At 49.5% G+C, this 25539-nt stretch overlaps 4 protein-coding genes across 17 annotated transcripts in view; 2 read left to right on the top strand and 2 right to left on the bottom strand.

Moving 5' to 3' along the window:
• LOC116579108 (cytoplasmic tRNA 2-thiolation protein 1) overlaps positions 1-16272 on the bottom strand; it is a 24820-nt gene extending 8548 nt beyond the window's left edge. The window contains exon 1 of the mRNA XM_032324057.1: positions 16209-16272. The gene's annotated coding sequence lies outside the window, so the exon portion shown is untranslated. The remainder of the gene's footprint in view (positions 1-16208) is intronic.
• Positions 1-25539, top strand: part of LOC116579107 (sialic acid-binding Ig-like lectin 14) — a 90491-nt gene that overhangs the window by 40532 nt on the left and 24420 nt on the right. The gene's annotated exons all lie outside the window — the stretch shown is intronic.
• Positions 4280-9670, top strand: LOC116579105 (beta-1,4-galactosyltransferase 3-like). 12 transcript variants are annotated; one of them, XM_032324040.1, is made up of 7 exons: positions 4280-4564; positions 5471-5620; positions 5744-5979; positions 7190-7377; positions 7893-8015; positions 8240-8268; positions 8681-9670. In XM_032324040.1, the coding sequence occupies exons 1-7, from the start codon at positions 4285-4287 to the stop codon at positions 8728-8730; spliced, it is 1056 nt and encodes a 351-aa protein (XP_032179931.1). In that variant the 5' UTR covers positions 4280-4284; the 3' UTR covers positions 8731-9670. The 12 variants fall into 12 exon arrangements, with proteins under 12 accessions (XP_032179931.1, XP_032179926.1, XP_032179929.1 ...); XM_032324035.1 differs by having other exon boundaries at positions 8352-9670; XM_032324038.1 differs by having other exon boundaries at positions 8167-8268.
• Positions 9407-25539, bottom strand: ZNF175 (zinc finger protein 175). Of its 3 annotated transcripts, none has more exons than XM_032324013.1 (4): positions 25338-25539; positions 21987-22178; positions 16209-16335; positions 9407-12368 (listed from the first exon to the last, which is right to left on the bottom strand). In XM_032324013.1, the coding sequence occupies exons 2-4, from the start codon at positions 22134-22136 to the stop codon at positions 10576-10578; spliced, it is 2070 nt and encodes a 689-aa protein (XP_032179904.1). In that variant the 5' UTR covers positions 22137-22178; positions 25338-25539; the 3' UTR covers positions 9407-10575. The 3 variants fall into 3 exon arrangements, with proteins under 3 accessions (XP_032179904.1, XP_032179903.1, XP_032179902.1); XM_032324012.1 differs by lacking the exon at positions 25338-25539 and adding an exon at positions 25050-25138; XM_032324011.1 differs by lacking the exons at positions 21987-22178; positions 25338-25539 and adding an exon at positions 25050-25303.

Raw genomic sequence — 25539 nt, 5'->3', positions numbered from 1 at the left:
ACGTACAGGGGTCCTCAGCATGGCTCTTCAGTATGGCGCCCACTGGCCGTGTGTGGCTAATGACCTGTGGCTAGTCTGATTAGAGCTGTGCCGTAAATACAAAATACCAGAGTAGAAGACTTCATGTGAAGAAAGAATGTAAAATATCTCTCCAGTAATCCTTTACCTTGGTTACATGTTGAAATCATAACATTTTTGTTATATTGGCTTAAGTGTAATGTTAAAATTAATTGTACCTGTTTATTTTTCCACATTTTAAATGTGACTAATAGAAATGTAAAAGTATAGGTGCGCCTGGATGGCTCAGTCAGTTAGGCCTTTGCCTTCGGCTCGGGTCATGATCTCAGGGTCCTGGGATCGAGCCCCACGTCAGGCTCTCTGCTCAGCGGGGAGCCTGCTTCCCCTCCCCCTCTCTGCCTGCTTGTGATCTCTCTCTCTGTCAAATAAATAAATAAAAATCTTTAAAAAAAAATGTAAAAGTACATCTGTGACTTGCATTATACTGCAGTGATACTCGCTTTGGACCATGAGAACATCTCAGCAAATTGCAAGATCATCCCGCCCCATTCCCCAGGACAAAGGGACCTTCACCAAGAAGCTTAGTACATGTACTTCTGATCCAATGAGTGAATTTTCCCATTTGGTTTTAAGATTTAGGAAATTATTAAAACAATTTTTCATACATCTTGGAACCAGCCAAGACAGAAGGGGTCTGAGTGTGTGTGTGTAGGTGCATATTATAGTAATTCTAAAATACTTTTGTTTGGGAGGAAACCATTCTGAAGAATTTTGTATCCTCACCTCATCTTTTTTAAAGATTTTATTTATTTGTTTGTTTGTTTATTTGACAGAGCACAGCAGGAGGAAAGCAGCAGGCAGTGGGAGAGGGAGAAGAAAAAAAGGCGCCTGCAGCAGGGAGCCCAAGGTGGGGCTTGCATGACCTGAGCTGAAGGGACAAGCTTAACTGACTGAGCCACCCAGGCATCAGAGGTGGAAAATGTTACACATTTTCCAAGGTGACTTGAGATGAGGATTGACTGCTAATGGAGTAAATATTTTATGACATGACTCAAATAGGCTTTAAGTACCTAAGAGAAAAATGCATATCAATTCTAATGAGGACCATTAATTTTTATTCAGTGTAACTTGAAAAAACTTTCTCCTGAGAACATTGCAGTTGAATTAAAAAAAAAAATTAGCTCTATAACTCATGCTTTGGTTATTCTGAATATAAAACATCTCAACGTGAACCAACCATCACCTTAAATGACTAGAATAGAAATACACTTCCATGAGGGGAGTTGTGTGTAGACACCCCACTTGGAAGACCTCTGCTAGATAAAAGAGGTTCTATGTACCAGGAACCTGCCAGGAGGAAGGGACCTGTTCCCAGGGCGATCCAGGGAGTCCAGACTCCTTGGGGGAGACTCTGGGTCTCCCAAGTCACTGTAGGCCCTACTGGTTATACGTGTACCACACAGGAGCCAGACAAAGCTTACTTCTGCCAAATGAAAATATAACTTCTTAAATGAGACTTGGAAACGTCACTTGGGAAATGTGGGTGTATTAATTTGAATCATGTCATATGCATGGGAGTTGCTGCTAGTGTAAGATGTCAGGTTTTGTTTTTTTTTTTTCCTTGAAATCTTATGTAACTTTGGGGAACAGTATGCAGTTGATTTCATCCTACCTGGTTCACCTTTCAACAGTAGTGAAATGGACTTTTCTGTTTTTTGAGGAGGTAATAGGAACATTTATGCTCCCACACCTACAGTCACATGATTATGCTTCCAAAATTTTTTTTTAGTGATTGAGTTCATAATTAAATTTTCTCCCCAGGAGCCCAAATGACAGTCACACTTTGTCTTAAGTCATAACCCTTGTGTTTCCAGGGCACCTGGGTGACTCAGTCTTTTAAGTGTCTGCCTTTGGCTCAGGTCATGATCCCAGCGTCCTGGGATCGAGGCCTGTGTTGGGCTCCTTGCTCAGCAGGAAGCCTGCTTCTCCCTCTCCCACTCCCTCCCTCGCTCTCAGTCAAATAAATAAATAAAATCTTTTAAAAAAAGCCACACAAAACCCTGTATTTGCAATAGGGATTGATTATAAAACGAGGGATCAGAAGATAAAAGCTTGTTGCCGTCCACAAAAACGTGCCTGTCATATTTCTTGTGGAGTCGGAGGGGTTCTTTTTATTCTGCTCTCCAGGAGACAGCCCACACTTTCAACAGCAGCCTTTCCTGTCCTGCAGGAGGAGGGGGAACTCTGGAGAAGTAGGCCTGCGTGTCCTAACACTGGGTGTTGTGTGTCCAACACACTACCTTTGTTGGTGGCCCCACGGAAACTACCAGATGCAGCCGACTCCTGCATGAAGAATTACACTCCTGAGCACACATACACCATGGAAGACTCCTTGCTCCTCCACGCTCACTGACCCCCTGCCTAGGAAGGGGAAATAGAGTCGTCATTGAGGCTGTGCTGGCACCTCCGACTTAACAGAGCAGCTGGACACTGGTGGATGCAGCAGGACTCAGGAACGGTCCACACCTGGCCGCATTCACAGCTGAGAAATAGGGATTAGTATGAGCCCCGCTGTTTTCAGTGAATACTTTCGTAAACTGCTGCTGGGCCAACTCTACCAGCATGTTGCAAAGACTGGTTTTAGTCCCCAGGGCTCCTGAGACATACTTGATCATCAGTTGTGATCATCTTCTGTGTGAGAATGGGGTGCGTTTTCCACCATATCGGTGTTTCTTCTCATTTTGATTAAAGGTGGGGCATCTGAATTTGGAGTGCCACTCAAAAGTCGGCTTGGTATTTTACGAACAACACTGTTTTGTATGCTGTCTTTCCAGCTGGAAAGCTAAGAGGAATTCTACCAGCAGGTAGTTCTTCCTTATTCCTGCCCCACAATACGGAATTTGCTACTGACACTCAATTCTTGTCTCCGTGCTTCAGAATTGAAGGATATTCTGTCCCCAATCACATTCCGTTTTGTTCCACATTTGAGATTCAGTACTGAGCTTGCTTCTGTAATGAGATAATTTTTTGGTTCATCTAAAAATACGCTCGCTGAGTTAGTGACAAGGACACCAGCCTGTGTGTGACTCTTCAGTGCCCTTTGACTACCCCTACCCACCTCAGGGCCTTTGCACCTGCTGTTCCCTCTGCCCAGCCACCTAGCAGAGATAGCCTCCATCCATTTCCTTCTCTACCCCTTTCGATGTATAGGTTCTTATTGCTCACTGAAACCTTTTTCTTGCCAGTCTTCCCACCAGAATGTGGGTTTCCAGGGAGTAGAGGTTTTTGCTGATTTTGCTTGTGGCGGCTTTGTTGGTTTGCACAGTAATCCTGGCACAGAAGTGATGCTTAGTGACTAGAGTTGAACAAACACTCAGCCTTTGTGCTGGGTAATGCTGGGGACCCAGGGCTGAGCTGGGCCAAGGCCTGCCCCACTCCCTGTGTGGTGAGGGAAGGAGATCTAGACACAGATCATTCCCAGTCTGGGGGCCAGAGCAGTGACAGCTGAGATACCGGGGGCCAGGATGGCTGAGGCAGATAGGGGAGGATGTGGAGGAGAGGAGAACTTGCGGTGGCTGAGGACGAGCAGGAGTGTATCAGGTTGCAAATCCTTCTAGCACTCACTTCATCATTCATTTCCTGGGCCCTCCTGTGCCAGGGGCCGAGATAAGTCAGTCCTGAACCCTGTTCTCTGCAAGCTCCTAGTCTGATGGGGGCAGTTGATAGGACAGTCACAATCCAGGATGACAGACTGTGGTGGAAGTAGATAGGCTGTGTAAGCCTCTAGGAGCTACTTGGTGCCCGTTACAGGGAAGAGCACCCAGAATGAACAGGAGTCACGTAGGTCCCTTTCATACAGGACGCTGGAGATATGATCAGACCTGGCACAGTCTGGAATGATCTGGAGCCGGTCGCATTGCATATTGCGTGTCCTAGCGCAGCAACCCACTGAGCTCGATCCCATGTAGTGCCCATTACAGACAAGGACATTGAGCCTTAGAGTCACCCAGGGGAGCAACCAGCTGGGGTCCACTGTGACCATGGGGTTTGGAGGCAACCGGCTGGAAGAGATGAGGCTGGAGATGTGCACAAGGCAGGGTCTTCATGCAGGTGGTGCACCTTGAGCAGCTGCGCTGTTCTCTCACCCTGGCCCCCCTTCCAGTGCGCAGTCAGGGAGGGTAGGTGCAGGCCCCTGCGACTGAGGTATATGGGGTAAGGGTGGGCTTTGCAAAATGGGAAGAATAACCTTCTGTTTCCTTTCTCAGAATGGAACAGCAGAGGGGGCTCCTGTTATTATTTCTGGGGATACAGCTGCTGCTAATGGGGGCGTTCCTCTACCAGAACCACCACCGCCACAGCCTTGCCCTCTTCTTGCGTGTCCTGAGACGGGACAGGCCAGTGGTGGGAGAAGAGTTGCCCTTTTTGGTCTCAGTCTCTTCTGCAGGGACCTCTTCCCAGGATGTATACGCCAACCTCAGCGAGATCCACCCTGTGGACCGTAGGAAGGAGGACCTGCCCAGCTGCCCCCTCATCTCCCCCTACATCAGTAAGCTTGTCAAGGCATCCTCCACTCTCAACCCTGCCTTGGGCTTTGGGGAGCTAGCAGGACTCCCAGGGGAGAGGGACAGATCCTGGAAGCAGACAGCACAGGCCTGGTGACCGGGGTGATGGAGAGATGTGCTGGTCATCTGTGGATGCATCATAACGAACGACCCCAGAAATGAGTGTCTCTAATTTAGTCACCAACTCTCAACGCGTATTTGGGTTGGGAGTCTGGGGAAGGGTCCCGCTGGGCAGTCGTGGTCCAGGTGTTTCACGCAGTTGCAGTGTGATATAGCTGGAGGTAAGACAGCAGCTAGAGTAGAAGCAACCTGTTCTCCCCATGCAATCTCAGAGTTGCCGTGTAGCCCCTCCCCCGGCTCATGTGGGCTTCCTCACAGCATGGCAACTCGAGCACTTACATGGCAACCGCAAACTTCAGGAGCAAGTGTGCACATGAATCATGCAGAAGTCATGATCTAGTCTCAAAAGCCATGTAGTGTCATTTCTGACATACTCTACTCATTGAAACTGTCATAAAGCACCCCCCAACCAATTTTAAGGGGTGGAGACAGATTCACCTCTCCCTGGGGGGAGCATCAAAGTCACCCTGGGCACGTTGGGCCAGAGCCGCTGCTGGGGTTGGTCAGGTGGATGGTGGAGCCCTCAGTGAGGGAACTGGAAGGAGCAGTCCAAGATGTAGGGAGAGCGGGTGTCCTGAGAACCACCCCAGGGGAGACATCCTTAACACAACACAAAGTTATCTTCCCACAGTTCTAGAAGCCAGAAGTCCAAAATCAGGGTGTTGGGGCAGGGTTGGTTCCTTCCAGATGCTCGAGAGAGAAGCCATCCTATGCCTCTCTCCTAGCTTCCGGTGGTTGGTGGTGATCCTTGGCTTTCCTTGGCTTGTTAGCAGGTCACTTTAATTTCTGCCTCCATGGCCACCTTCTCGCTGGGTCTTCAGATAATCTTATAAGGACACCAGTCGTTACATTGAGGGCCCACCCTTATCCAGAACTTCCACATTCTAACCATCTGCATCTGCATGGACCCTATTTCCAAGGTCCCATTCTGAAGTGCTGGCGGACATGGTTTGGTGACAGAAGGGGTGGTAGGGGTGGACATGATTGAACACAGCTGGGTTGTGGCGTTTCTGGGGCAGGTCCCTGACATCTGCCCCTTTCAGATGGCCCCTTGAGGGTGATGATCCCAGAGAACCTGACGATGGAGCAGGTGGTGAAGAAGAACCCGCTGGTGGAGCTGGGAGGCCAGTACCAGCCTCCTGATTGCTGGACACGACATCACACGGCGGTCGTGGTGCCCTACTATGGGCAAGACCAGCACCTGCAGCACCTGCTCTTCCACCTGCACCCCTTCCTGCAGCGCCAGCAACTGCACTACGCCATCTACGTGGTGAACCAGGTACAGCCAGCACGGAGAGGGCTGGAGACAAGAAGACAGAGGGGTCTGAGCATGGCCGTGGAGAGTCAAGGTTGAAGTCGTCAGCCTCTGAGCTGACAGCATTTGGGCCAGAGGATGTATGGGGGCTGGATTTATGAGTCAAGAACTTGAATTGCAGGGAAATTAGAGCCGGGGCTATAGGCTGGGTCTAGACTGGCCGAGTCTGGGATCAGCTCATGTGGCTGTCCGAAAGACTCAGTCCTGCTGAGTCTGGGCCTCCCTGCCACCAGGGCTGGCCAGATTGGGCAATGAAGCTAAGTGGTAATTTAAAGCACCGGGTTTGGAGTCCTCTGGAGGCTTGTTTGAATCTTCGTATTATCCATTAGTACCTGTGTGGTCAGAGTGAGGGACCGATCATCCATCTCCTTGTCACTCAGTGTAACTATGTGTAAACTTGGGTAACTCTGCCAGTCTTTTCTCATCTATGACCCAGGGATGAAAGCCCCTCCGTCGTTAGGTTGTGGGAAGCATTCACGGAGTTAATGACTCAAGGCCTGGCGCAGAATAGGTACTCAGTAAGTGATGTGCTACTGATGATGGTGATGATGGTTTTTTGATGGTGCTGCTGCCGCCGGGGCTGAGGATGGTGACAGTGTGAGGATGATGGTGAGGACGATGTTGACACAGTGATGGAGGTGAGGGGATTGTGCTGATGGCATCGGAGTGGGCGAACAGGATGGTGCTGGTGCTCATGCTGGCGATGACCCTGGTGATGGCAAGTGATGCTGGTAACGATGAGAGTGATGATGGAGGAGAACAGGACGATGGAGCGAGAGAGGGAGAGGCAAACCCTGCCATGGTTTCTGGGCATTAGACCCAGTCTTTGGTAAGAGCAGAAAGCCATAGGTGCCCCCTGCTCACCCTAATCCCTGCCTCCTTCAGACAGTCTCTTAAAGGGGAGGTTCCTTGAGAACCTTGGAAATGGCCATGGACGGAGCCAAGGGGCTGACAAAACTGACTCTGTGTAGGATGGGGGCAGGAATTCAGGAAGTTTTCCAGGGGAGGTAACCTTTTGAACTGTGCCCTTGTGGACGGGTCTGGGTTTTCCAGCTCCAGTGGGAATAGGGTCCAGGCAGGAGAATGGCACTTGAAAAGGAGAGAGGACAGGCCTGGCAACTGGGGGCATGCTGTCTGCTGGCAAGGAAGCATGGAGCGTCTCTGTCCATCCCAGGTGCACAACACTGCCTTCAACCGGGGCAAGCTGCGCAACGTGGGGTTCTGGGAGGCCATGCAGGAGGAGGAATGGGACTGTCTTTTCTTCCATGATGTGAACCTCCTCCCAGAGGATGACCGCAACCTCTACATCTGCGACATCTTCCCTGCCCATGTGTCTGTGGCCATCGACAAGTTCGACTACAAGTAGATGGAGGGAGGGAGCTTCCTGTGGGGGGATGGTTGGCCAGGCCCTGTGCTTCCCTGGGACCGAGGCAGAGAGGGATGATGGGGCCCAAAGAAAAGCCTTGTAGACAGGGGAGAACCTTCCTTTGGGATGCAGGTGTTGACTGGGGTTTGGGGGGAGGGGTCAGTGATAGGGTTTTGATGGAGGTCAGAGAAAAACATATATGAAAAGACAGGTTGTCTGGGGGGCAGGAGAAGGTTATCCCAGAAGTCTGGGGAGAAAGGGCCATCAAGGGGTCACATAGTGGGCCTGTCAGATTTAGGGGAGGGAATATCCCAGGTCAAATGAGGGCCCATCTCAAGGGGCAGAGGGAGAGCTACTCTAAGATTAGGGGAGGGGACACCTGAGGGGCCAGGGGAGTGGTTAGTTATCACAGGGGTGAGTGGGGAAGGGCAAATCCAGAAATAATGCCTGGAGATCCTAGCCAGGGCCCCTGTGGCCTGAAACTTGTTTCCAACTCTCTCTGCCTCTCAAGGCTACCCTACCGTGGCTACCTTGGGGGTGTGTTTGCCCTGCGTCCCATTCACTACCTGAAGATCAACGGCTTCCCCAATTCGTACCAGGGATGGGATCGTGAGGACCATGACATCGCTGCCAGGTGGGGGGCCCTGCTTAAGGAACCTAGCACGGGGCTGCAGGTCCCCCCATGGTGTGGGGGACACAGGCCACTGTCGCCTGAAGGGCTGAGTGTGGCATGGGTTCCCTGTCAGAGGCAGGCATCTGGCCTCCCTGCCCTCTCCCCCTGTAAGGCTGCAACTGAGCGGGATGTTTCTCTCCCGACCCCATCTGCTCTTCGGCCGCTACCACATGCTGGAGGGGCAGGACCCCAGCCACCAGCGGAGCCCCCAGAGGTAAGCTGGGGTTTGAAGCAGGATGTCCCGTCTCAGGTGATCCCTAGGTCCTGGGCTCATGTGGCTGCCCTCCCTCCCCCAAGCCCCGACCTCCTGGCCTCAATCCGCCACAAAGGGCAGCAGGATGGCATCAACTCGTTGGGCTACAGGCTGCTCTCCAAGGAGCTGCAGGCCCTCTACACCAACCTCACCGTGGACATCGAGTTCCCCACTCGCCGGTCCTAGGAGCCCCCGTGGCAAGCTGCGGGGGAGCTGGAGGCTGGACCAGGATCCCCAAGACCTGGGCTGCAGGGCAGCCCTCCCAACTGGTTTCCTATTAAAGGACAGTTTATTTTACTCACTTCTCCTCTCCGCCAACCTTCATCCCCACCCTTTCATTTCCAGGCGTTAATTCAGAGCCTCAAACTTTCAGGTTCTCTTCATGTGGCTCTAAGTGCTGACCACACACCCACCGGCTCATGAAAACCTGCGGTGCAGGCACTGTTAGCATCATTCTTTAGAAACCCAGGGCAGAGGAGCTAAACACTTGTGTGACCGACATTTGATCAAATTTGGGTACCTGGCTCCTAGGCCCATGCCCCGGAAGAGCAGGCAGCCTGGCCGCTGTCCTGTAGCAACGAAAGCGGCAAGAACAAATGAATAGTAAAACCTGTGAGGACGGTCCAGCCACTGAACAGACGCACGGCAGCAGGGAGAACTGAGGTGCCCACGCTCGTGTGTGGTGTAATCCGGTGCTTCTAGAGGACAGAGTTCCCACCCGGGTACAGGATTATCAGCGCAGGTGGGTATCAGGTAATCTGGAAAGGGCCAGATGGCGTGTATTTCTGGCTTGCACACAGGCCACTGGAGTACAGGGGCAGTCACAGACCGCACATCAACACAAAAGCATGGCTACGTCCAGTAAAACTTTTATTCCAAAGAGCAGGTGGCGAACCCTATTTGACTGACGGCTGGTTTGCTGACTCCTGGTGTAAATGATTAGGAGCCTGTGTAAAAATACAAAGAAGTCCATACTGAAAGGTTAACACTGGTCATTTATGGAGCTGCTCACCAGATGGTGGAAGTGGGAAGAAATGAAGGCGGGGTGGTAGAACTGAGCGGGTCACGAAAGAGAAAAGGTGCACTATGAAGGCCAGTGTATGTTACAAAATCCCATTTATACATTTAACCAAGAAAGTACATTCACATGTCGAGACAGGCACACCTCGGAGATACCGCAGCTTCGGGTAGTTTCAGGCCCCTCAATAAAGCGAATGTCGCAATAAAACATGTCAAATGAATTTTTGGGTTTCCCGGTGCATGTGGGAGTCACGTCGGCACTACATGGTAGTTTATGAAGTGTGCAACAGCGGTACCCCTAAGGAAAGTGTGTCCTTATTAAAAAACACTTAAAAAAAAAAAACCCAACCATCATTTGAATCTTCAGTGAGTTGTAATGACTCATCTCAGATCACCACATTCAACAGGATAATAATGAAAAACTTGGAAATATCCCAAGAGCAACCAACATGTGACTGACATGATGGGGGCAAACGCCGTGGGGAAAGGTAGCATTGATCTTCCCGACACAGGGATGCCACAAACCATTCAATTTGTAAAAACACGGTATCTGCAAAGCACGACACAAGGAGGTAGCTGTGCCTGTGTGTATAAAGAAACTAATAGTTACTGACTGTGCAACCTCAGGATATATTCAAATGGGAATAAATTTGATAAACTTAATTATGGTACATCCTTTACAAATAAACCTTCCCATACCTCTGCTATGCAGTGAAGCCTACAGCAAACATTAGAGAACTGAGTGTTATGTAGGTGTACACACACACACACACACACACACACACACACACACAACTGTCTGGTCATTCTGGTTTCTAGTACTTTGAAAATACCGATATTCCAAATTCAACAGAATTACCATTAATTTCTCACAAGTTTTCCTATAACCCATCTGGTACAAGTCTTGTACTTCCCAGAGGAACACAATTCTCAGTGTGTCAGTCAGGGTTTCTTCCCAGATGAGTTTCATATTCCTTAACAAGGCTAGTACAAATATGGACATTTACCCTCATTCATGTTAATTCATGTTATTTTCTGAGTCCTTTCTTTCACGTCAAATGATGTGCAACTTTGCAACATGCAGTGTTCCTGGAGTTTTTCAGAATCCTGAATCCTGTAACCTACAACTGAATCTAACTCTTGGGAGATTTTTCTCTTCTTCGAGAAATTTAGTTTGTCTCATTTGTGTATACGCTGATGCATATGAGGAACTGATTTCTAGGTAAAGCCTTTCACACAGTAATTGCTTTAATAAGACCTGTCTCTAGTGTGAGTTGTTTGGTGTTTATTAAAATTGGATCTGTTGTTGAAGGCCTTCCCACACTGAGAACATACATAAGGCTTCTCTCCCGTGTGAATCCGCTGATGCACTTGGAGCTGTGGTTTCCGGCCGAAGGATTTCCCACAGTCATAGCATTCATAAGGCTTCTCCCCAACATGCGTTCTCTGATGTGCCACCAACTCAGATTTCTGGAGAAAGGCATTCCCACATTTGTAACAGGCGAAGGTTTTCTCTCTGGTGTGCGTCATCTGGTGTTTGTGGAAATTTGATCTGCCATTGAAGGCCTTCCCACATTTGGTGCACACATAGGGTTTCTCTCCGGTGTGAATCCGCTGATGCTCCTTGAACTGTGACTTGGAAGTGAAGGCTTTCCCACAGTCGCCACATTTGTAAGGCTTCTCCCCGGTGTGAGTTCTCTGATGCATGCTGAGTATGGACTTCTGGTTGAAGGCTTTCCCACAGTCGCCGCATACGTGTTGTCTTTCTCCGGTGTGAATTTTCTGGTGGATGTTGAGGTGTGATTTTTGGGTGAAGGCTTTTCCACAGTCACCACATTCATAAGGCTTCTCCCCGGTATGAATTCGGTGATGGATATCAAGCTGTGACTTGGAAATGAAGGCTTTCCCACAATTGTGGCACGGGTAAGGTTTCTCTCCGGTGTGCCCTCTCTGATGCACGGTCAAGTGCGCCTTCTGGACGAAGGCCTGTCCGCACTCAATGCACACATAGGACTTCTCCCCCGAGTGGATTCTCTGGTGCAAGCTGAGCGTTGACTTCTGGGTGAAGGCCTTCCCGCATTCACCGCACATGTACTGGCGCTCACCCGTATGAATCTTCTGATGGATGGCGAGGGTTGAATTCTGGGAGAAGCCTTTCCCACATTCACTGCATTCGTAGAGTTTCCCACTAGTGTGAGTCCTCTGGTGTCTGAAGAGAGATAATGTCTGGAAAAAGGCTTTCCCACATTCGTGGCATTTATGGGACTTCCTTCTCGTGTGAGTTTTCTGGTGTGTCATCAGTTCTGCTCTCTGAACGAAGACCTTCCCACACTCCTTGCAGATGTTAGCTGTGTGAGCTGTCGGATACACACCCAGCTTTGGTTGTAGGGTGAAGCCCTTGGTACATCTGCTGCACTCCTGGAGGTTTTCTACACTATGGAATCTCTGCTGCTCAAGGGGCGGCTTCTGGGGGAAGCCCCTGCCACACTCAACGCATTTATGGGGTCTCTCCTGATTACGAATTTGGTGCTGCGTGCATGACTGTTTATGGCTGAGGACTTTCGGACGTTGATTCCCTTCGCAGAAGTTCTCTCCTGAATGAACGTGCTTGTAGCTGGCCCGGGAAGAGCTACGGGTGAGCAGCCGGCCAGAGCCAGCCAGCTCACCGAGGTGTTCTGTGCTGTTGCTTTGAGTCTGATGATTCACGTTTGGATTAGGCTTCAAACTCCTGGCAACTGAGCAGTGTTTAGGAGGTCTGCTTTGTGAACAAACAAGGTGAGGCCTCACATGAATGATTCTTCCCGGGTCCTTCCGCTCCCAGTCTCTCTCTCTATCCAGTGTCTTCCTGTCAAGGAAGGCCCCATGCCATGCAGGTTCATCTTGCTTCTGCTGACCCCTCGCTGCACGGCCACTGTGTCCCCACAGGTCTTCTGAAATGAAACACCACGTACCACCTCTTGTGACTTCACTTTCCTTACCGTTGTGAAATGAAGCCTTTTCAAATATTTTCTGTTGGGAGGTTTTAAGTCCCAATGCCCCTTCTAGAAAAAGAGGAAGAAGATGAAAGGAACACGAGTTAGGAGAGGATGGAGGAGAAATCACAGGAGTGGACTGAGGGCGAACATGAATTGCTGAGTCACAGTAATAACGATGATGGGAGGGCGGCGCCACGGAGGAGACACCCACCCTGCCTTCGCTTCATGTCGCCTGTCTGCGTACAGCACAGAGCACGTCTGCAACAGCGCTCTGCGTCGCGCGGAAACTCTTCAATCCTCACAACCCTGCACGCGTAACTGCGCTTACTCTCCATTTCATAGAACAGGAGACGGCAAAGAGTCTCTAAGTAACTGACCAAAATCACCTCCCGGAGCTCTGGGGAAAATTAGAACAAAAGACAAGCCAGCTCCACCTAACGCAGGCCTGCAGTCTAAAAACCCAGAGACACCTACGATGACAGAAAATACAGACAGGGGTGTGACACGTGGGAAGAGCCAAGGCTTGAAAAGGAGGGGCTCTGAGGGCAGCTCTTCATCAGCTTTCAGATCTAAACTGTCACTAACCCACCAGTTTCCTCTCACTTGTTAGAAACGATAACAAACCCAGCTGCCCTGTTAATCCTCTGGAGAAGTAAGAAAGCTCCAATCCTGACACTGCCAAGCAGGGAAAGGACACCTGTGCCCAGACTCAACTCTCCAGGAAGCTGAAATTTGTTTACTTGAACTGATAAACTTATGACCCAATGAATCCAATGTACTTTTTTTTGGAAGAGTGGACAAGGGGTGGCTCAGTGGGTAAAGCCTCTGCCTTTGGCTTAGGTCATGGTCTCAGGGTCCTGGGATTGAGCCCCACATCAGGCTCTCTGCTCAGCAGGAAGCCTGCTTCTCCCTCTTCCTCTGCCTGCCTCTCTGCCTACTTCTGCATTGTCAAATAAATAAATAAAATCTTAAAGAAGTTGACAAGTAAGCTGTCTCCTGAGACATGTGTCACCCTCTTCCACAGAAGTTAACTGTGGACAGGCCAAGCTACAAAACAGCTCCCAGTGCCGCTGCAAGGAGGTGGGACGGTGAGTCTGTTTCTGCTGATGGAATGCGAATGCAGCATTATCCACCAGCTCTGGCCTGGGCGGTGAGATCACAGCTTCTCAGTACCCTCCACCCCTTTTCTGCCCAGCAGAACCTGCCCCTGGGTACCCGGCACATTCAATGCTGCAGAGGGACAGCATCACAGAGCAGAGTGTAACAGTGAGGGAAAAATTCAAGACACCTGAAGAATACAAGAAGCGAGGCTTCCTGCTGACCTGCTTTTTAATTCTTATTTATTTATTTATTTATTTGAGATTTATTTATTTATTTGACAGAGAGAGCGAACAGGAGAGCACAGCAAAGGGAGTGGCAGAGGGAGAAACAGGCTCCCTGCTGAGCAGAGAGCCCGACGTGAGGCTCGATCCCAGGACCCTGAGACCATGACCTGAGCCAAAGGCAGAGGCTTAACCCGCTGAACCACCCAGGTGCCCCCGACGTGCTTTCTTAAAAAACTGTTTTACAGGAGAGAGATTATTCTAGAAATTGTCACCGAACCTTGGTGTCTCTGTACACCACCTAATACACCATTTTTTCCCCACCAAGAATGGGAGTCATTGATCATCAAATTTATTAGTATAGAACAGATGCTAAAAAGAAAGAGGGGAGGGCGCCTGGGTGGCTCAGTGGGTTAAGCTGCTGCCTTCGGCTCAGGTCATGATCTCAGGGTCCTGGGATCGAGTCCCGCATCGGGCTCTCTGCTCAGCAGGGAGCCTGCTTCCCTCTCTCTCTCTCTCTCTCTGCCTGCCTCTCTGTCTACTTGTGATCTCTCTCTGTCAAATAAATAAATAAAATCTTTAGGAAAAAAAAAAAAGAAAGAGGGGCGCCTGGCTGGCTTGGTTAGAAGAGAGCATGACTCTTATCTTGAGGTTGTGAGTTTAAAGCCCCACCTTCAGTGCAGAGATTACTTAAAACTAAAATCTTAAAAATATGTGGTAAAAAACATGTAATTATGAAATTTATGATCTCAACCATCTTTTAAAAATTTTCTTATTTTAAGTAGGCTCATGCCCAGATATTTACAGTTTTCTTAGATAATATATATTGTCTACCTTTATGTATATCATACATATGTCTCTGTAGCAGACATGGAACAAAATAGGAACCCAACAGAACAGAGCATGAGCAATCAAACTCTTCAGCTACACTTAAAATTAGAAATATGTGGCCACGACGCTGATGTCACTGAGAAGACTCTGTTAATCCTACATAGTAATAACTGTATTTTTCCATCAAGATCTCAGGGGAGAAAAAAAAAATATTGGAAAACTCTTGTCAATGGCATCATGACTGACCTCATCTAGAATCCACAAAACCCATTAGGAACAAAAACACAAGCAGGAAGAAACAGGAGCTCATTTAGGGGAGACCACTGGGATTAAGAAAAAGCATCAACTAAATTGCACATTCAGAAGAAAAAATTGTTAAGAGTTTTAAGTAAGAGGACTGTGGTGGAAGAGCCAAGACATGCAGGAGACTCTGGTAAAACGTGTAAGGCAAGATGCACGTTTGATTTGTGTAATTTCTGATCTCCCAAAATTAGAGGAAGTGAGTCTTCCTACGGGAAGTGTCTGCCATGTAGCTGACTAAGTGAATGGTTTAGGTACAGGGACTGGAGGGGATCTATCTAGGGACCACCAGAAAAAAACTGCAGCTTGGGTGTTCCGAAGAGAAGGGGCCTTGACTTCCTACATGAAGAGACGATCAGATCCTTCTGATGGACACGGTGTGCCTGGGCGGCTCAGTTGTTAAGCTTCTATCTTCCGCTCAGGTCATGATCCCCAGGTCCTGCGATCAAGCACCGCATCGGGCTCCCTGCTTGGCGGGAAACCTGCTTCTCCCTCTCCCACTCCCCCTGCTTTTGTTCCCTCTCTCGCTGTCAAATAAATAAATCAAATCTTATTTAAAAAAAAAAACAGAAGCATGGGGGCCCTGAACTGCAGGTGCCACAATCTGGGGGAAAGAAGAAAGAAGATCCAGCACAGAAAAGAAAAACCAATGAATTCAGGGAACAAATAAAAAGGAAAAAAGGCCTTAAGAAAAAAGTCCATGGACCAACAAGATGACAAAAGATGGGAAACCCAATCCGATGACAGATGAGGAGATGCTCTCTTTACTAGAAAAATGAAATTAAAGCAAGAAACAGGCCTATCACCCACCACACGGGCCAAGAGAAAGCTGATGAACAGCCGTGCTGGTAGGTGAGATGCACTCTCCCACGGGAGCGGAGGTTACACAGCTCGTCTCCAGAACAGGATGGCTTCCATGGTCACATCAACTACACTTCTGTCCAGGGGTTAGGGAATCTCGCTCCCGAGTGTTCACCTCGGAGAAATTCTGACACCTGTCCCTAAGGGGCGCTTACAAGATAATGTATCACAGTGTTAGTCAGAAACTGGAAGGCAATGTATAGCCCACCACTGGGGCAGATAACGCCTCTCAAAGATATCCACGTGGGCCAGGCAATAGTCACTCACTCTGATGCCTCTGATATGGGAGCTAAGCCTCTCAGCTCAGAGGATCCTGGAAATGATCTCTGGGTTGGGACTGTGATACCCTGGTAACGAGAAAGAATCTCGGATCTGAATGGGGTCCGGGGCTTTACGGACTATTGGCTCATCAGAAAAGTCAACATCTTTCACTGGGAACAAAGTGATATCCAGGGGTGTCCTAAACGAATGAACAATCCGGGACAAGTCGAAGGCACACGGATTACATACTTCAGATGCCCTACTGCGTCGCACAACAAGGAAGGGAATCCCAACGAGGTCCATCCAAGATTCCCGGGTCAGATGTGCTCACCCACGGAGAGGAGGTGGCTGTAGATCTCTAGCATCACGTCCCGGTACAGGCATCTCTGGGCAGGGGCCAGCTGCTGCCACTCCTCCCTGCTGAAGTCCATGGCCACGTCCTCAAATGACACCAATCCCTGTAACAACACACCCCGATGTCAATTACTCACTACCGGTGAACACAGAAGCTACCTGGAGACTTCTTTTTAATGACTTTTCACCACGATCTATACGGCTTTCCACTAACTCACCCGTTTCATGTTGTATTTGGGGGTTTTTAAAGGTCTCTAGAAATACTCTGCCGTCTACTATGTACTTTGATACTGGGCTGGTCTTTGTTCTAGTTTCCTGGCACAGAGCTCCTTAAAACCCTTAAAATTTCCTAAGTGAGGAGAGTGATAAAGGGTGTCTTCTCTTCTGTTAATAGGTCAGCATGGATATGGGGGGGGCTGGTTGCCAGGGGAACCCACCAAGTGATGAGAGGACTGAACTTTCAGCCCCACCGCTGAAGTCCAGGAAGGGGAGACGACCTGGAACCCACCACCAGTCGCCAACGATTTCATCACTGAAATATGGGTTGCGTGTTCTGCAGCCTCCAGAAGCACTCAGAAGGGCAGGGTTTGGACAGCTCCCAGGTTGCTGAAGAGGATCACTTTCATACGCCACCCTGCCGGGCCGCCCAACTGTACAGGGACAGAATCTCTCCCTGTGTATCTCTTCATCTGGAGGTTGACTTTTTTCTTTAAGATTTTATTTATTTATTTGAGAAAGAGCACAAGCAGGGAGAGGTGGTGAAGCAGGCTCCCTGCCAAGCAGGGAGCCCAACGTAGGGCTTGACGCCAGGACCCTGGGATTATGACCCGAGCCGAAGGCAGCTACTGAGCCACCCAGGCCCCCTTGGCTGTTGATTCTTATCCTTTAATCTCCTTTGCAGTGAACCAGTAATCTAGTGAGTACATGGATTTCCTGAGTTCTGTGAGCTACTCTTGAAAATTAATTAAACCCAAGGAGAGGGTTATGGGAACCTCTGAAACCCAGAGAGTCGGAAACATTGGTGACAACGCGGAGCTTCAACTGGCATCTGAGGTCGGGGGAGAGGGGCTGTCTTGTCGGACTGTGCCCTTAACATGAGGGATGTGGCCCCATCTACGGGCAGACAGTGCCAGAATTGAATTTGAGAACAAGACCCAAACAATTAGCAATAGTTAATGCACAAGATGGGTTCCCTCATGTCAAGGGAGAGAAACTAATTTCAACCAAGCCAGATGACGGTGAGGACGAACCTGGTCAGCACAGCCCAAGGGGACGCGCCTGCGCAAAATTCAGAGAAACCCCCAAGACATGTGCTTGTGCTCCTCATTGGCCACCACATCCCAGAGTCACTGCCAGGAACCCGGGAGCTGCACCCTGCTTGTCATGCTGTGCCTGAGGTTGAAGTCTGGGACCTCAGCCTGACACCCCCGCTAGCGGTACAGAACTTGTGGGTTTTGCCTATTTAACCCTAAACCTTCCCCCTTCTGTACCCAAAGACTGTGGTTTCCCAGTCTGCCAACTGGATGGCAATGAAGCTTTCCCTTGCCTGGGATCAAATCTTCATACTGCAGATTGCTGACACGTTGTAGGACACCCAGCTGGTGTCACAGGGAAGTGCTCAGTGTGGGAAAAGGTTCCCCATGCTGTTGGGTCCCCAAATGATGGGTCCATGGTCAAAGTGTAAGGGCCTGCTTAGCCAGAGTGAGCCATTTTGTTGTTTATGCAGTAAACTTAGATTGACAGATCCCCACCCCCACCCCGCGGAGGAACTTACTTAGAAACAAGTATGGGAAACCAGTAAAATATGACTGATCAGCCCCTAATAACAGAGCCATTATACCAGGACGTGTCGGGTCAGGGGGAGGTAACAGAGCCCAGAATGCAAGATGAGTCAAGCCAGGTGGAGACATCCAATCAGGAAAGCACCTCCCTAACCACCCAAGAATGTGGGCCCTGCCTTTTGGGCACCAATTCTGACCAGAGTGATAGGCTAGTTCAAATAGCTACTATAGGGTGAATTGTAATTCAGTTGGTCACCTGTGTGTGGCCAGGCTCAACCACATGGCCTCTGCTCTATAAAAAAGTTAGTCTGTGAGGCTGGGAGAGGTTGCCTCTTCGTAAGAGACTGGCCGGTCAGTTTGATTCTCGATGCTTGGCATGAAATAAAGCTTTGCTTGACCTTCACTTTGTATCAGTCTCGCTCCTTTGACCATGGACCCAACAAAAGGAGCGAGACTGATACAAACAAAGCAAAGGTCAAGCAAAGCTTTATTTCGCGCCAAGCATCAAGAATCAGACCCACCGTCAAACAGACGGGTTGGGGCCGCCCCTTACAGAGAGGACGACCCCTCCCTACTTTCCAGACTAACTAACCACAGACAAAGGCCATGTGGTTGGGCCTGGCCACACACAGGTGGCTAACTGAATTATAATTCACCCCACAGTAGCTATGGAAACTAGCCCATCACCTTGGTAGCTAGGAGACAGTAAGGCCCCCACTGATTGAATATCTCCACCTGACCTGACCCACGCTTGTATTTGGGCTGTTGCCTGGGACCGGTTTCCGGACTTGCTTTTAAATAAGTTCCCGTGGGGGGGGGGGGGCAGGGTCAATTTAAGTTTTACTGCATAAACAACCAAATGGCTGTTCACTGGAGGTGGGGCCGCTCTGGCTAAATAGGCCCTTACATTGGGTTTGGTGACTGGAAGTATCAGAAACGCGGTTTTCTGTGTGTGTAAAGGAGACGTGCAGGAGAAGTGGTTTTCCTTTACGACAGGGAACACCGATCTGACCAAAAGCTGATCCCCATCCTGGAAGGGTGGGCTTGAAAAGCACGCTAGTTCTGAGGGGCTGGGAGGGTATGAAAGAGAGCTCACTCAAAACTCCAACTGAGGTAGCTCTTTTTGGTTCTGGACCAAAAGCCAATACATGTGTGGAAGGAGGGATGCCCCCTCCCCCTCGCCAAGCAGGTCTCCAACAGCAATGCGGCCTTTAATTCAACTCAATTCTGACCCCATCCACCTGGAGGTGGCAACTGCTCTTACAGGCGAGGGCTTAGCCCTTTAGGACTGCCCCACCGCTACAGGGGCCAGTCACAAGACCAGGCTGTGTCACCTCTACCTCTGACTTGCTTAAATTAGAGGTTCCCACGACCCCCTTCTTGGGCTCAATTAATATGCTAGAGCAGCTCAAAGAATTAAGGAAACTCGTTTACTCACTGGAATCAGCAGTTTATTAGAAAAAGATAGTAAAAGATACTTATCAAGAGCCAGATGAAGGGGTGCATGGGGCAAGGTACATAGGAGTTCCCATGACCCCTCCGGGTGAACCACTTACAGGACACCTCCATGTGCTCACCAACCTGGCAGCTTCCCAAACCCACTGGATGTTTATGGAGGCTTTACCACACAGTCGCAACTGAGGAAATCCTGAGCCTTTGGTAACTGATTCACTCCAGCCCCTCTCCTCTCCCCAGCGGTGAAGAGGTGGGACTCCAGTCCCAACCCTCTAACCATTGGGTCCGGAACCACCACCCTTAGGGGATTTCCAAAATCCAGCTCATTTACATAAACCCAGTTGTGGTGGAAATGGCCTTGTTATGAATAATAAGATGCGCACTTCACACCTCTCAGGCTCTAAAGCTTCCTCCCCAGACCCCCTGCTGCCAGGAACTGAGAACAAGGCTAAAACGGGAACAAAAGATGCCCCTCTTACTAATTATAGCTCAGGAAATTCCAAAGATCTGGGGAGCTGTCAGCCAGGAGCCCTGGATGCCGACAACCAAATATAGAGGTTTCTTATAAACCTCAGTGTCACACAGCTGTGTAAGAGTGTAATTAAAGGATTGGGAGGTAAACAGCCACATATTTCATTAATAGGGTAAAAATTCACTGCCACTGAGGAGAAAGACAATCTTGACAGCTGTTAGCTGTTTTGGTTTTTTTTTTTGAGCTGGAACACATGCTCTTATGGAGAACAGTGAACTAGGTTACACCTTCCTGCTCTATCAAGCTCGAGTCAGGCCCATTTCGATTCTCTGCCACAGGGCACTGTTTGCAAAGGCAGCTGTTTTTATTTACAAGCTGACCAAAAAATATAATTAGCAAAAGGGTTATCTATTGAAATGGCAAAATGAGGGGCACCTGGGTGGCTCAGTGGGTTAAAGCCTCTGCCTTCAGCTCGGGTCATGATCCCAGGGTCCTGGGATCGAGCCCAGCATTGGGCTCTCTGCTAAGCAGGGAGCCTGCTTCCCCCTCTCTCTTTGCCTACTTGTGATCTCTGTCTGTCAAATAAATAAATAAAATCTAAAAAAGAAAAAGAAAAAGAAACGGCAAAATGAAAACCAGGGCAAGCAGGCAAGATTATTTTCATTGTATCAAAGGGAATGTGCTACTATGAAGTAACCCATACCCTTTTAAAAAAAATTTTATTGGGGCACCTGGGTGGCTCAGTGGGTTAAAGCCTCTGTCTTCGGCTCAGGTCATGATCTCAGGGTCCTGGGATGGAGCCCCACATTGGTCTCTCTGCTCAGCAGGGAGCCTGCTTTCTCCCTCTCTCTCTGCCTCCCTCTCTGCCTACTTGTGAACTCTGTCAAATAAATAAATCTTAAAAAAAAATTTTTTTAAATTATTTATTTATTTGACACAGAGAGAGAGATCAAGATCACAAGTAGGCAGAGAGGCAAGCAGAGAAAGAGGGGGAAGCAGGCTCCCCACTGAGCAGGGAGCCCGATGTTGGGCTGGATCCCAGGACTCTGAGATCATGACCTGAGCCGAAGGCAGAGGCTTAACCCACTGAACCACCCAGTGCCCTGAAGTAACCTGTATCCTAACAGCCACTTGAAATGCTTTCAATCACACTCTTAATACTTCAACCCACAGCAATGCAACACAAGAGGCATTTTCCTACAATGTAATATTCTGTCACTCTTTACAGGCTTAACTGTATCTCCCCACCCCCCAAAATTCTCATGTTGAAGTCCAAACCCCTAGTACCTCAAAATGTGCCAGTATTTGGAGATGCTGTCTTTGAAGAGGTAACTAAGTTAAAATGAGGTCAGAAGGCTGGGCCCTAATCCAGTATGACCAGGGATACTTATAGGAAAAGGAAAGTAAGACACAGACCCCCACAGAAGGACCTTCTGTGGTCTCTCCTTGGCTTGTACATGGACTTCTGACTGTGTCCTCACACAGTCTTCCTTCTGTGGGGGTCTGTGTCTTACTTTCCTCTTTCCCCAATATCAAATATTTTATCTGTGGGCTATTTGGAAACACCCCTCTCCGGCATTTGTATTCATCTTTTAAAATAGGAAAAACCATACATGTCCTTAAAAGTCCGTTTTTGCTCTAGTATCTTAGGATTCTATAAACCATGAGGACAGATGGAAAAGAGCCAACCGCCAACAAGCAGGTAAGAAATCAAACTGGGACCAGCTGAGAACAATGCAAAGACCCAGTGGTGGATGAAGGCGCTTCCCAGCAGGGCAGGAAGGAATCTGCATTTCCTTGCCAGTGGCTGGGGCTTCCCACCCGGATCAGGGGCTCCCTTTTCTTCTTCCTTTGCCCCAGAACCAGCCCTCTACAACATATGCTCTTCCACTTATCTGTACAGAAGGCCTGTGATGAGGGGACATAAGCCCCCATGGTCCCCTCTCAGGAGGAGGGACACACGGTCTCAGCAACAGTCCAGAGCCCACTGCTTCCTGTGTCTGCCCTCAAATTGTGGAGAACCATCCCTGGCGCCATTCCTGTTTACCTCACATGGCCCATTCTGCTCCTGTGGACCCAGGACCTGGGACCTTTGGGGCACATTCTTGTCAGCGGGCATGTCTCCCCTGGGCTTCACTTCTCGGGTTCTCTTGCCAACAACTCCACTTTTCCTGGGATCTCGAAGCTCGGTGGGCATCTGGAGGCTTCAATCAGAGCTGCTGCAGAGTGTCTGGCTGGGCTGTGAAGAGAGACCCGCAGGCTCAGTGATATGGTCCGACCCATGAGCTCCACAAATCCACCAGGAAGTTCTGGAAAGGCAATGCTCACATGGTTGCTCCTCTAACATTTGCTCCACACAAGTATTTTTGAGGGTCCTCAGGGAAGGGTCACTGCGCTAGACCCTATGGAATATTAGTTCAGAAGAACCCAACTGGTTACGAATCAGGGTAAAATAAAAGAGAGAGTTCTGGGGAGCCTGGATGGCTCAGTTAAGTGGCTGACTCTTGATTTCAGCTCAGGTCATGATCTAAGGGTCCTGGGATCGAACCCACATCAGGCTCCGCTTTCAGTGGGGAGTCTGCTTTGGGATTCTCCCTCCCTCCTCTGGCTCTCCCCGCACTCGTGTTCTCTAATAAACAAATCTTAGGGGCGCCTGGGTGGCTCAGTGGGTTAAGCCTCTGTCTTCAGCTCAGGTCAGGGTTCTGGGATCCAGTCCCACATTGGGTTCTCTGCTAAGCAGGGAGCATGCTTCCTCCTCTCTCTCTCTCTCTGCCTACTTGTGCTCTGTCAAATAAATAAAATCTTGGAAAAAACTAAACAAAACACAGAGTTTGGACTACATGAAGGTTTAACTGTAGCTCTGACACCTTCTGGGCTTGGGAATAGGCAAGTATTACTTTAAATGCAGTTTCCAAAATGAGAAAGCCAGTTTTTATCGCAGGCATCGGGACACTGACATGTGATGAGTCTCATTAAGCCTGCAGCACCTACCTGGCATGAACACCCTGTTTAATTTCCATATAACCCTGCCCACTAAACATTATGATCGTTATTATGCCCATTTTGTGGATGAGGAAACTGAAGCTGTCAGGCTTTGCCTTGTGGTCAGTCTGTAGAGGGAAGAAAAGACAATCAGTCCTTCCTCTGCCTTGTTCCAAACTACACACAGCTGACCCTATCCCACGTGATCCCCTATGTGGTCAGCTTCCATACACACCATTCCCATTTCCTGTTGCCTTCAGAGAGGTGAGGATCCAAGGTGGCCCGGCTGATATGTCCGTGCAAGCTTCTGGACATTTCAGTGCCCATCCCAGACAGCCCAGGCTTCTCTCTTTTTTTTCTTTCTTAAATATTTTATTTTTAAGTAATCTCTAAACCCAAGGTGGGGCTCGAACTTACAGCCCCCACATGGAGTCACACACTCAACCGACTGACCAGCCAGGAGCCCCATAACAAAGCTGAAACTTAAATTTCCTGTCCTCAACCCCCTTCACCTGGAAAGCCTGCAAACAAGCACCAGTGATGAAGTTTTAGAATATAAGTGAGGTGGAGTCCGGAGCCGACTACCAAGAAAGAATTCTTGAGACATCTTTGGTGCAAAATGGTCCATTTATTAAAGCATGGGGACAGGACCCAGGGGCAGAAAAAGCCGCGGTCCCATTGTGAGGGGTGGTGGGTTATATACGATGGGGTTGGGGGAGGTGAGGAAAAAGGGAGGTTTCAGTAGAACTTTCATATGCTAAAGAGGATCTACAAGATACTGGAGGCCTTGCCTTTGTCAGGTTAAGGTTGTTTTCCCCTTCTAACAAGGTATTTAACAAAAGATGGGAGATTCCTGGAAGGTCCCACCAGTTTCACCCAGGACTGAGGAGTGGGGGGAGATTGCAGGGATCAGCTTCTGCTTTGTCCTCAGCTTTTCTTCAGCTCCCTCCTCACCAGAACCCCAGAACCCTTACGTGTCTTGACCGTACGTAATGAACTGCCTCCCAACCGCACATCAAAGGCAGTCACTGACAGCACTGACCTCCAGATATCCCCAAGAAGTGGAACACAGGACTGCCACAAGGTCATAAATGCCTCCCTGTCACCCACATAACCAGGCTACGCTGGCTGCCAGTTAAGTGTTTCCCAGGGAGTGTGATTTCCACAGGACCCCAAGTAATCCCCAACATGGGGCTGCAATTAACGCAGCCCAACAGGAAACCATCACCCATCTCTTCAACTGCTGACCACTACTGACCCTCACCATGTCCACAGGGCGCTAAGGAAGGGCCTCAGAAACCCCCATAACTGACCATTCAGACCGGCAGTCCTTTGGCTCCCATACCCTACCCTTAGCACCGCACTCTGATTTCTCCAGGTCCCCAAAACACTGCTCCACGATGTTACAACGGGACCCTCAAGGTCCTCCAATCCCTGAAGCTCCTGCTCCCAGTCAATCACCGCCTCCAGAGTCACTCCCCGGATGTCCCCAGTGCCACCTACTAAGGCCAGCTCCAAAATCATGTTCGCTGTCCTCAAGTGAACAAGTTTCAAGGGCCAACAATGCAAAACGTGGTATTAAAACACACTTGGGGGGCGCCTGGGTAGCCAGTCGGTTGAGCGTCTGCCTCCCGCTTGGGTCCTATCTCAACTCAAGGTCCTGGGATGGAGCCCCGCACTGGGCTCCCTGTTCAGCCTCGAGTCTCCTTCTCCCTCTTCCCCCTGTCCCTGCTCTCTCTCTAAAATCTTTTTAAAAAAGATTTTACTTATTTATTTCACAGCGAGAGAGGGAACACAAGCAGGAGCAGTGGGAGAGGGAGAAGCCGGCTTCCCGACAAGCAGGGAGCCCGATGTGGGACTCGATCCCAGGATGCTGGGATCATGACCTGAGCTAAAGGGCGCCCCTAAAAAAAATTCTTAAAAAAAAAACCAAAAAACAAAACACTTGGAGTTTAAATTCCCAGAATACTTACACATATACAGGAAATACGCAAAGCCTGAAAATAACCGAGCCAATCACCCAACTGGGATTAGAAAACGCCCCTCATCCCACAGCCCCCCTTCACTGAGGCCCCGTCACTCACTCCGCAGACCCTCGTCATTCCTCCCCTCAGCCCCTCACACTCACCCTAAGCCGAGTTCCCCTCACGGACCCCAAAGGATCTCCACGGCTAATGTCCGGAAACACTTGGGCCTCCCACACGGGTGACAGGTCAGAACCAGTTAACTTCCCAACCGAAATGGCCGCGCCGAGCCACTTCCGGTCTGGGTTAGATTTCCAGGCGCGTTTATTAGCGCGACCTGGAATGAGCGGTGCGCATGCTCGGTAAAAACTGTGAAGCGATACACTGCCCATAGTCATCATGGCATCTTATTGGACCCAGGTATTATATCCCTTCTTCCCTACCAAACTCACCTTGCACGGAAAAGTTAATGGGATCTCAGCGTGTGGTGAGTCTGGCCGACAAACCCCTCACTATCACCAGACTCCCCCGGAAGTAGCTCCAACCGCAGGCTCTGGGGACTGGGTAGGCTGTGGGCTTGCCTCTCCAGGGTCCTGCTCAGCCTGGCAGGGGTTGCTGTCAATCCTCAGACCAAACACAGGGATTGGCCCTTTA

This window comes from Mustela erminea, chromosome 19, assembly GCF_009829155.1.
Source record: "Mustela erminea isolate mMusErm1 chromosome 19, mMusErm1.Pri, whole genome shotgun sequence".
NCBI classification, from domain to species: domain Eukaryota; kingdom Metazoa; phylum Chordata; class Mammalia; order Carnivora; family Mustelidae; genus Mustela; species Mustela erminea.
Note: the sequence above shows the minus strand (reverse complement) of the source record. Positions and strands in the feature narration are given on the sequence as shown.

Coding starts and splice junctions, on each gene's coding strand:
- LOC116579105 (XM_032324031.1), top strand. CDS start 4,285: ATGGAACAGCAGAGGGGGCTCCTGTTATTATTTCTGGGGATACAGCTG. Junction 5,621..5,743: donor GCATGGACCCTATTTCCAAG/GTCCCATTCTGA, acceptor TGCCCCTTTCAG/ATGGCCCCTTGAGGGTGATG. Junction 8,269..8,351: donor CACCAGCGGAGCCCCCAGAG/GTAAGCTGGGGT, acceptor CCCTCCCCCAAG/CCCCGACCTCCTGGCCTCAA.
- ZNF175 (XM_032324011.1), bottom strand. CDS start 25,286: ATGATGACTATGGGCAGTGTATCGCTTCACAGTTTTTACCGAGCATGC. Junction 16,336..25,049: donor TGAGGGGAACTCGGCTTAGG/GTGAGTGTGAGG, acceptor GTGTTGTTACAG/GGATTGGTGTCATTTGAGGA. Junction 12,369..16,208: donor CAGCCACCTCCTCTCCGTGG/GTGAGCACATCT, acceptor CTCTTTTTCTAG/AAGGGGCATTGGGACTTAAA.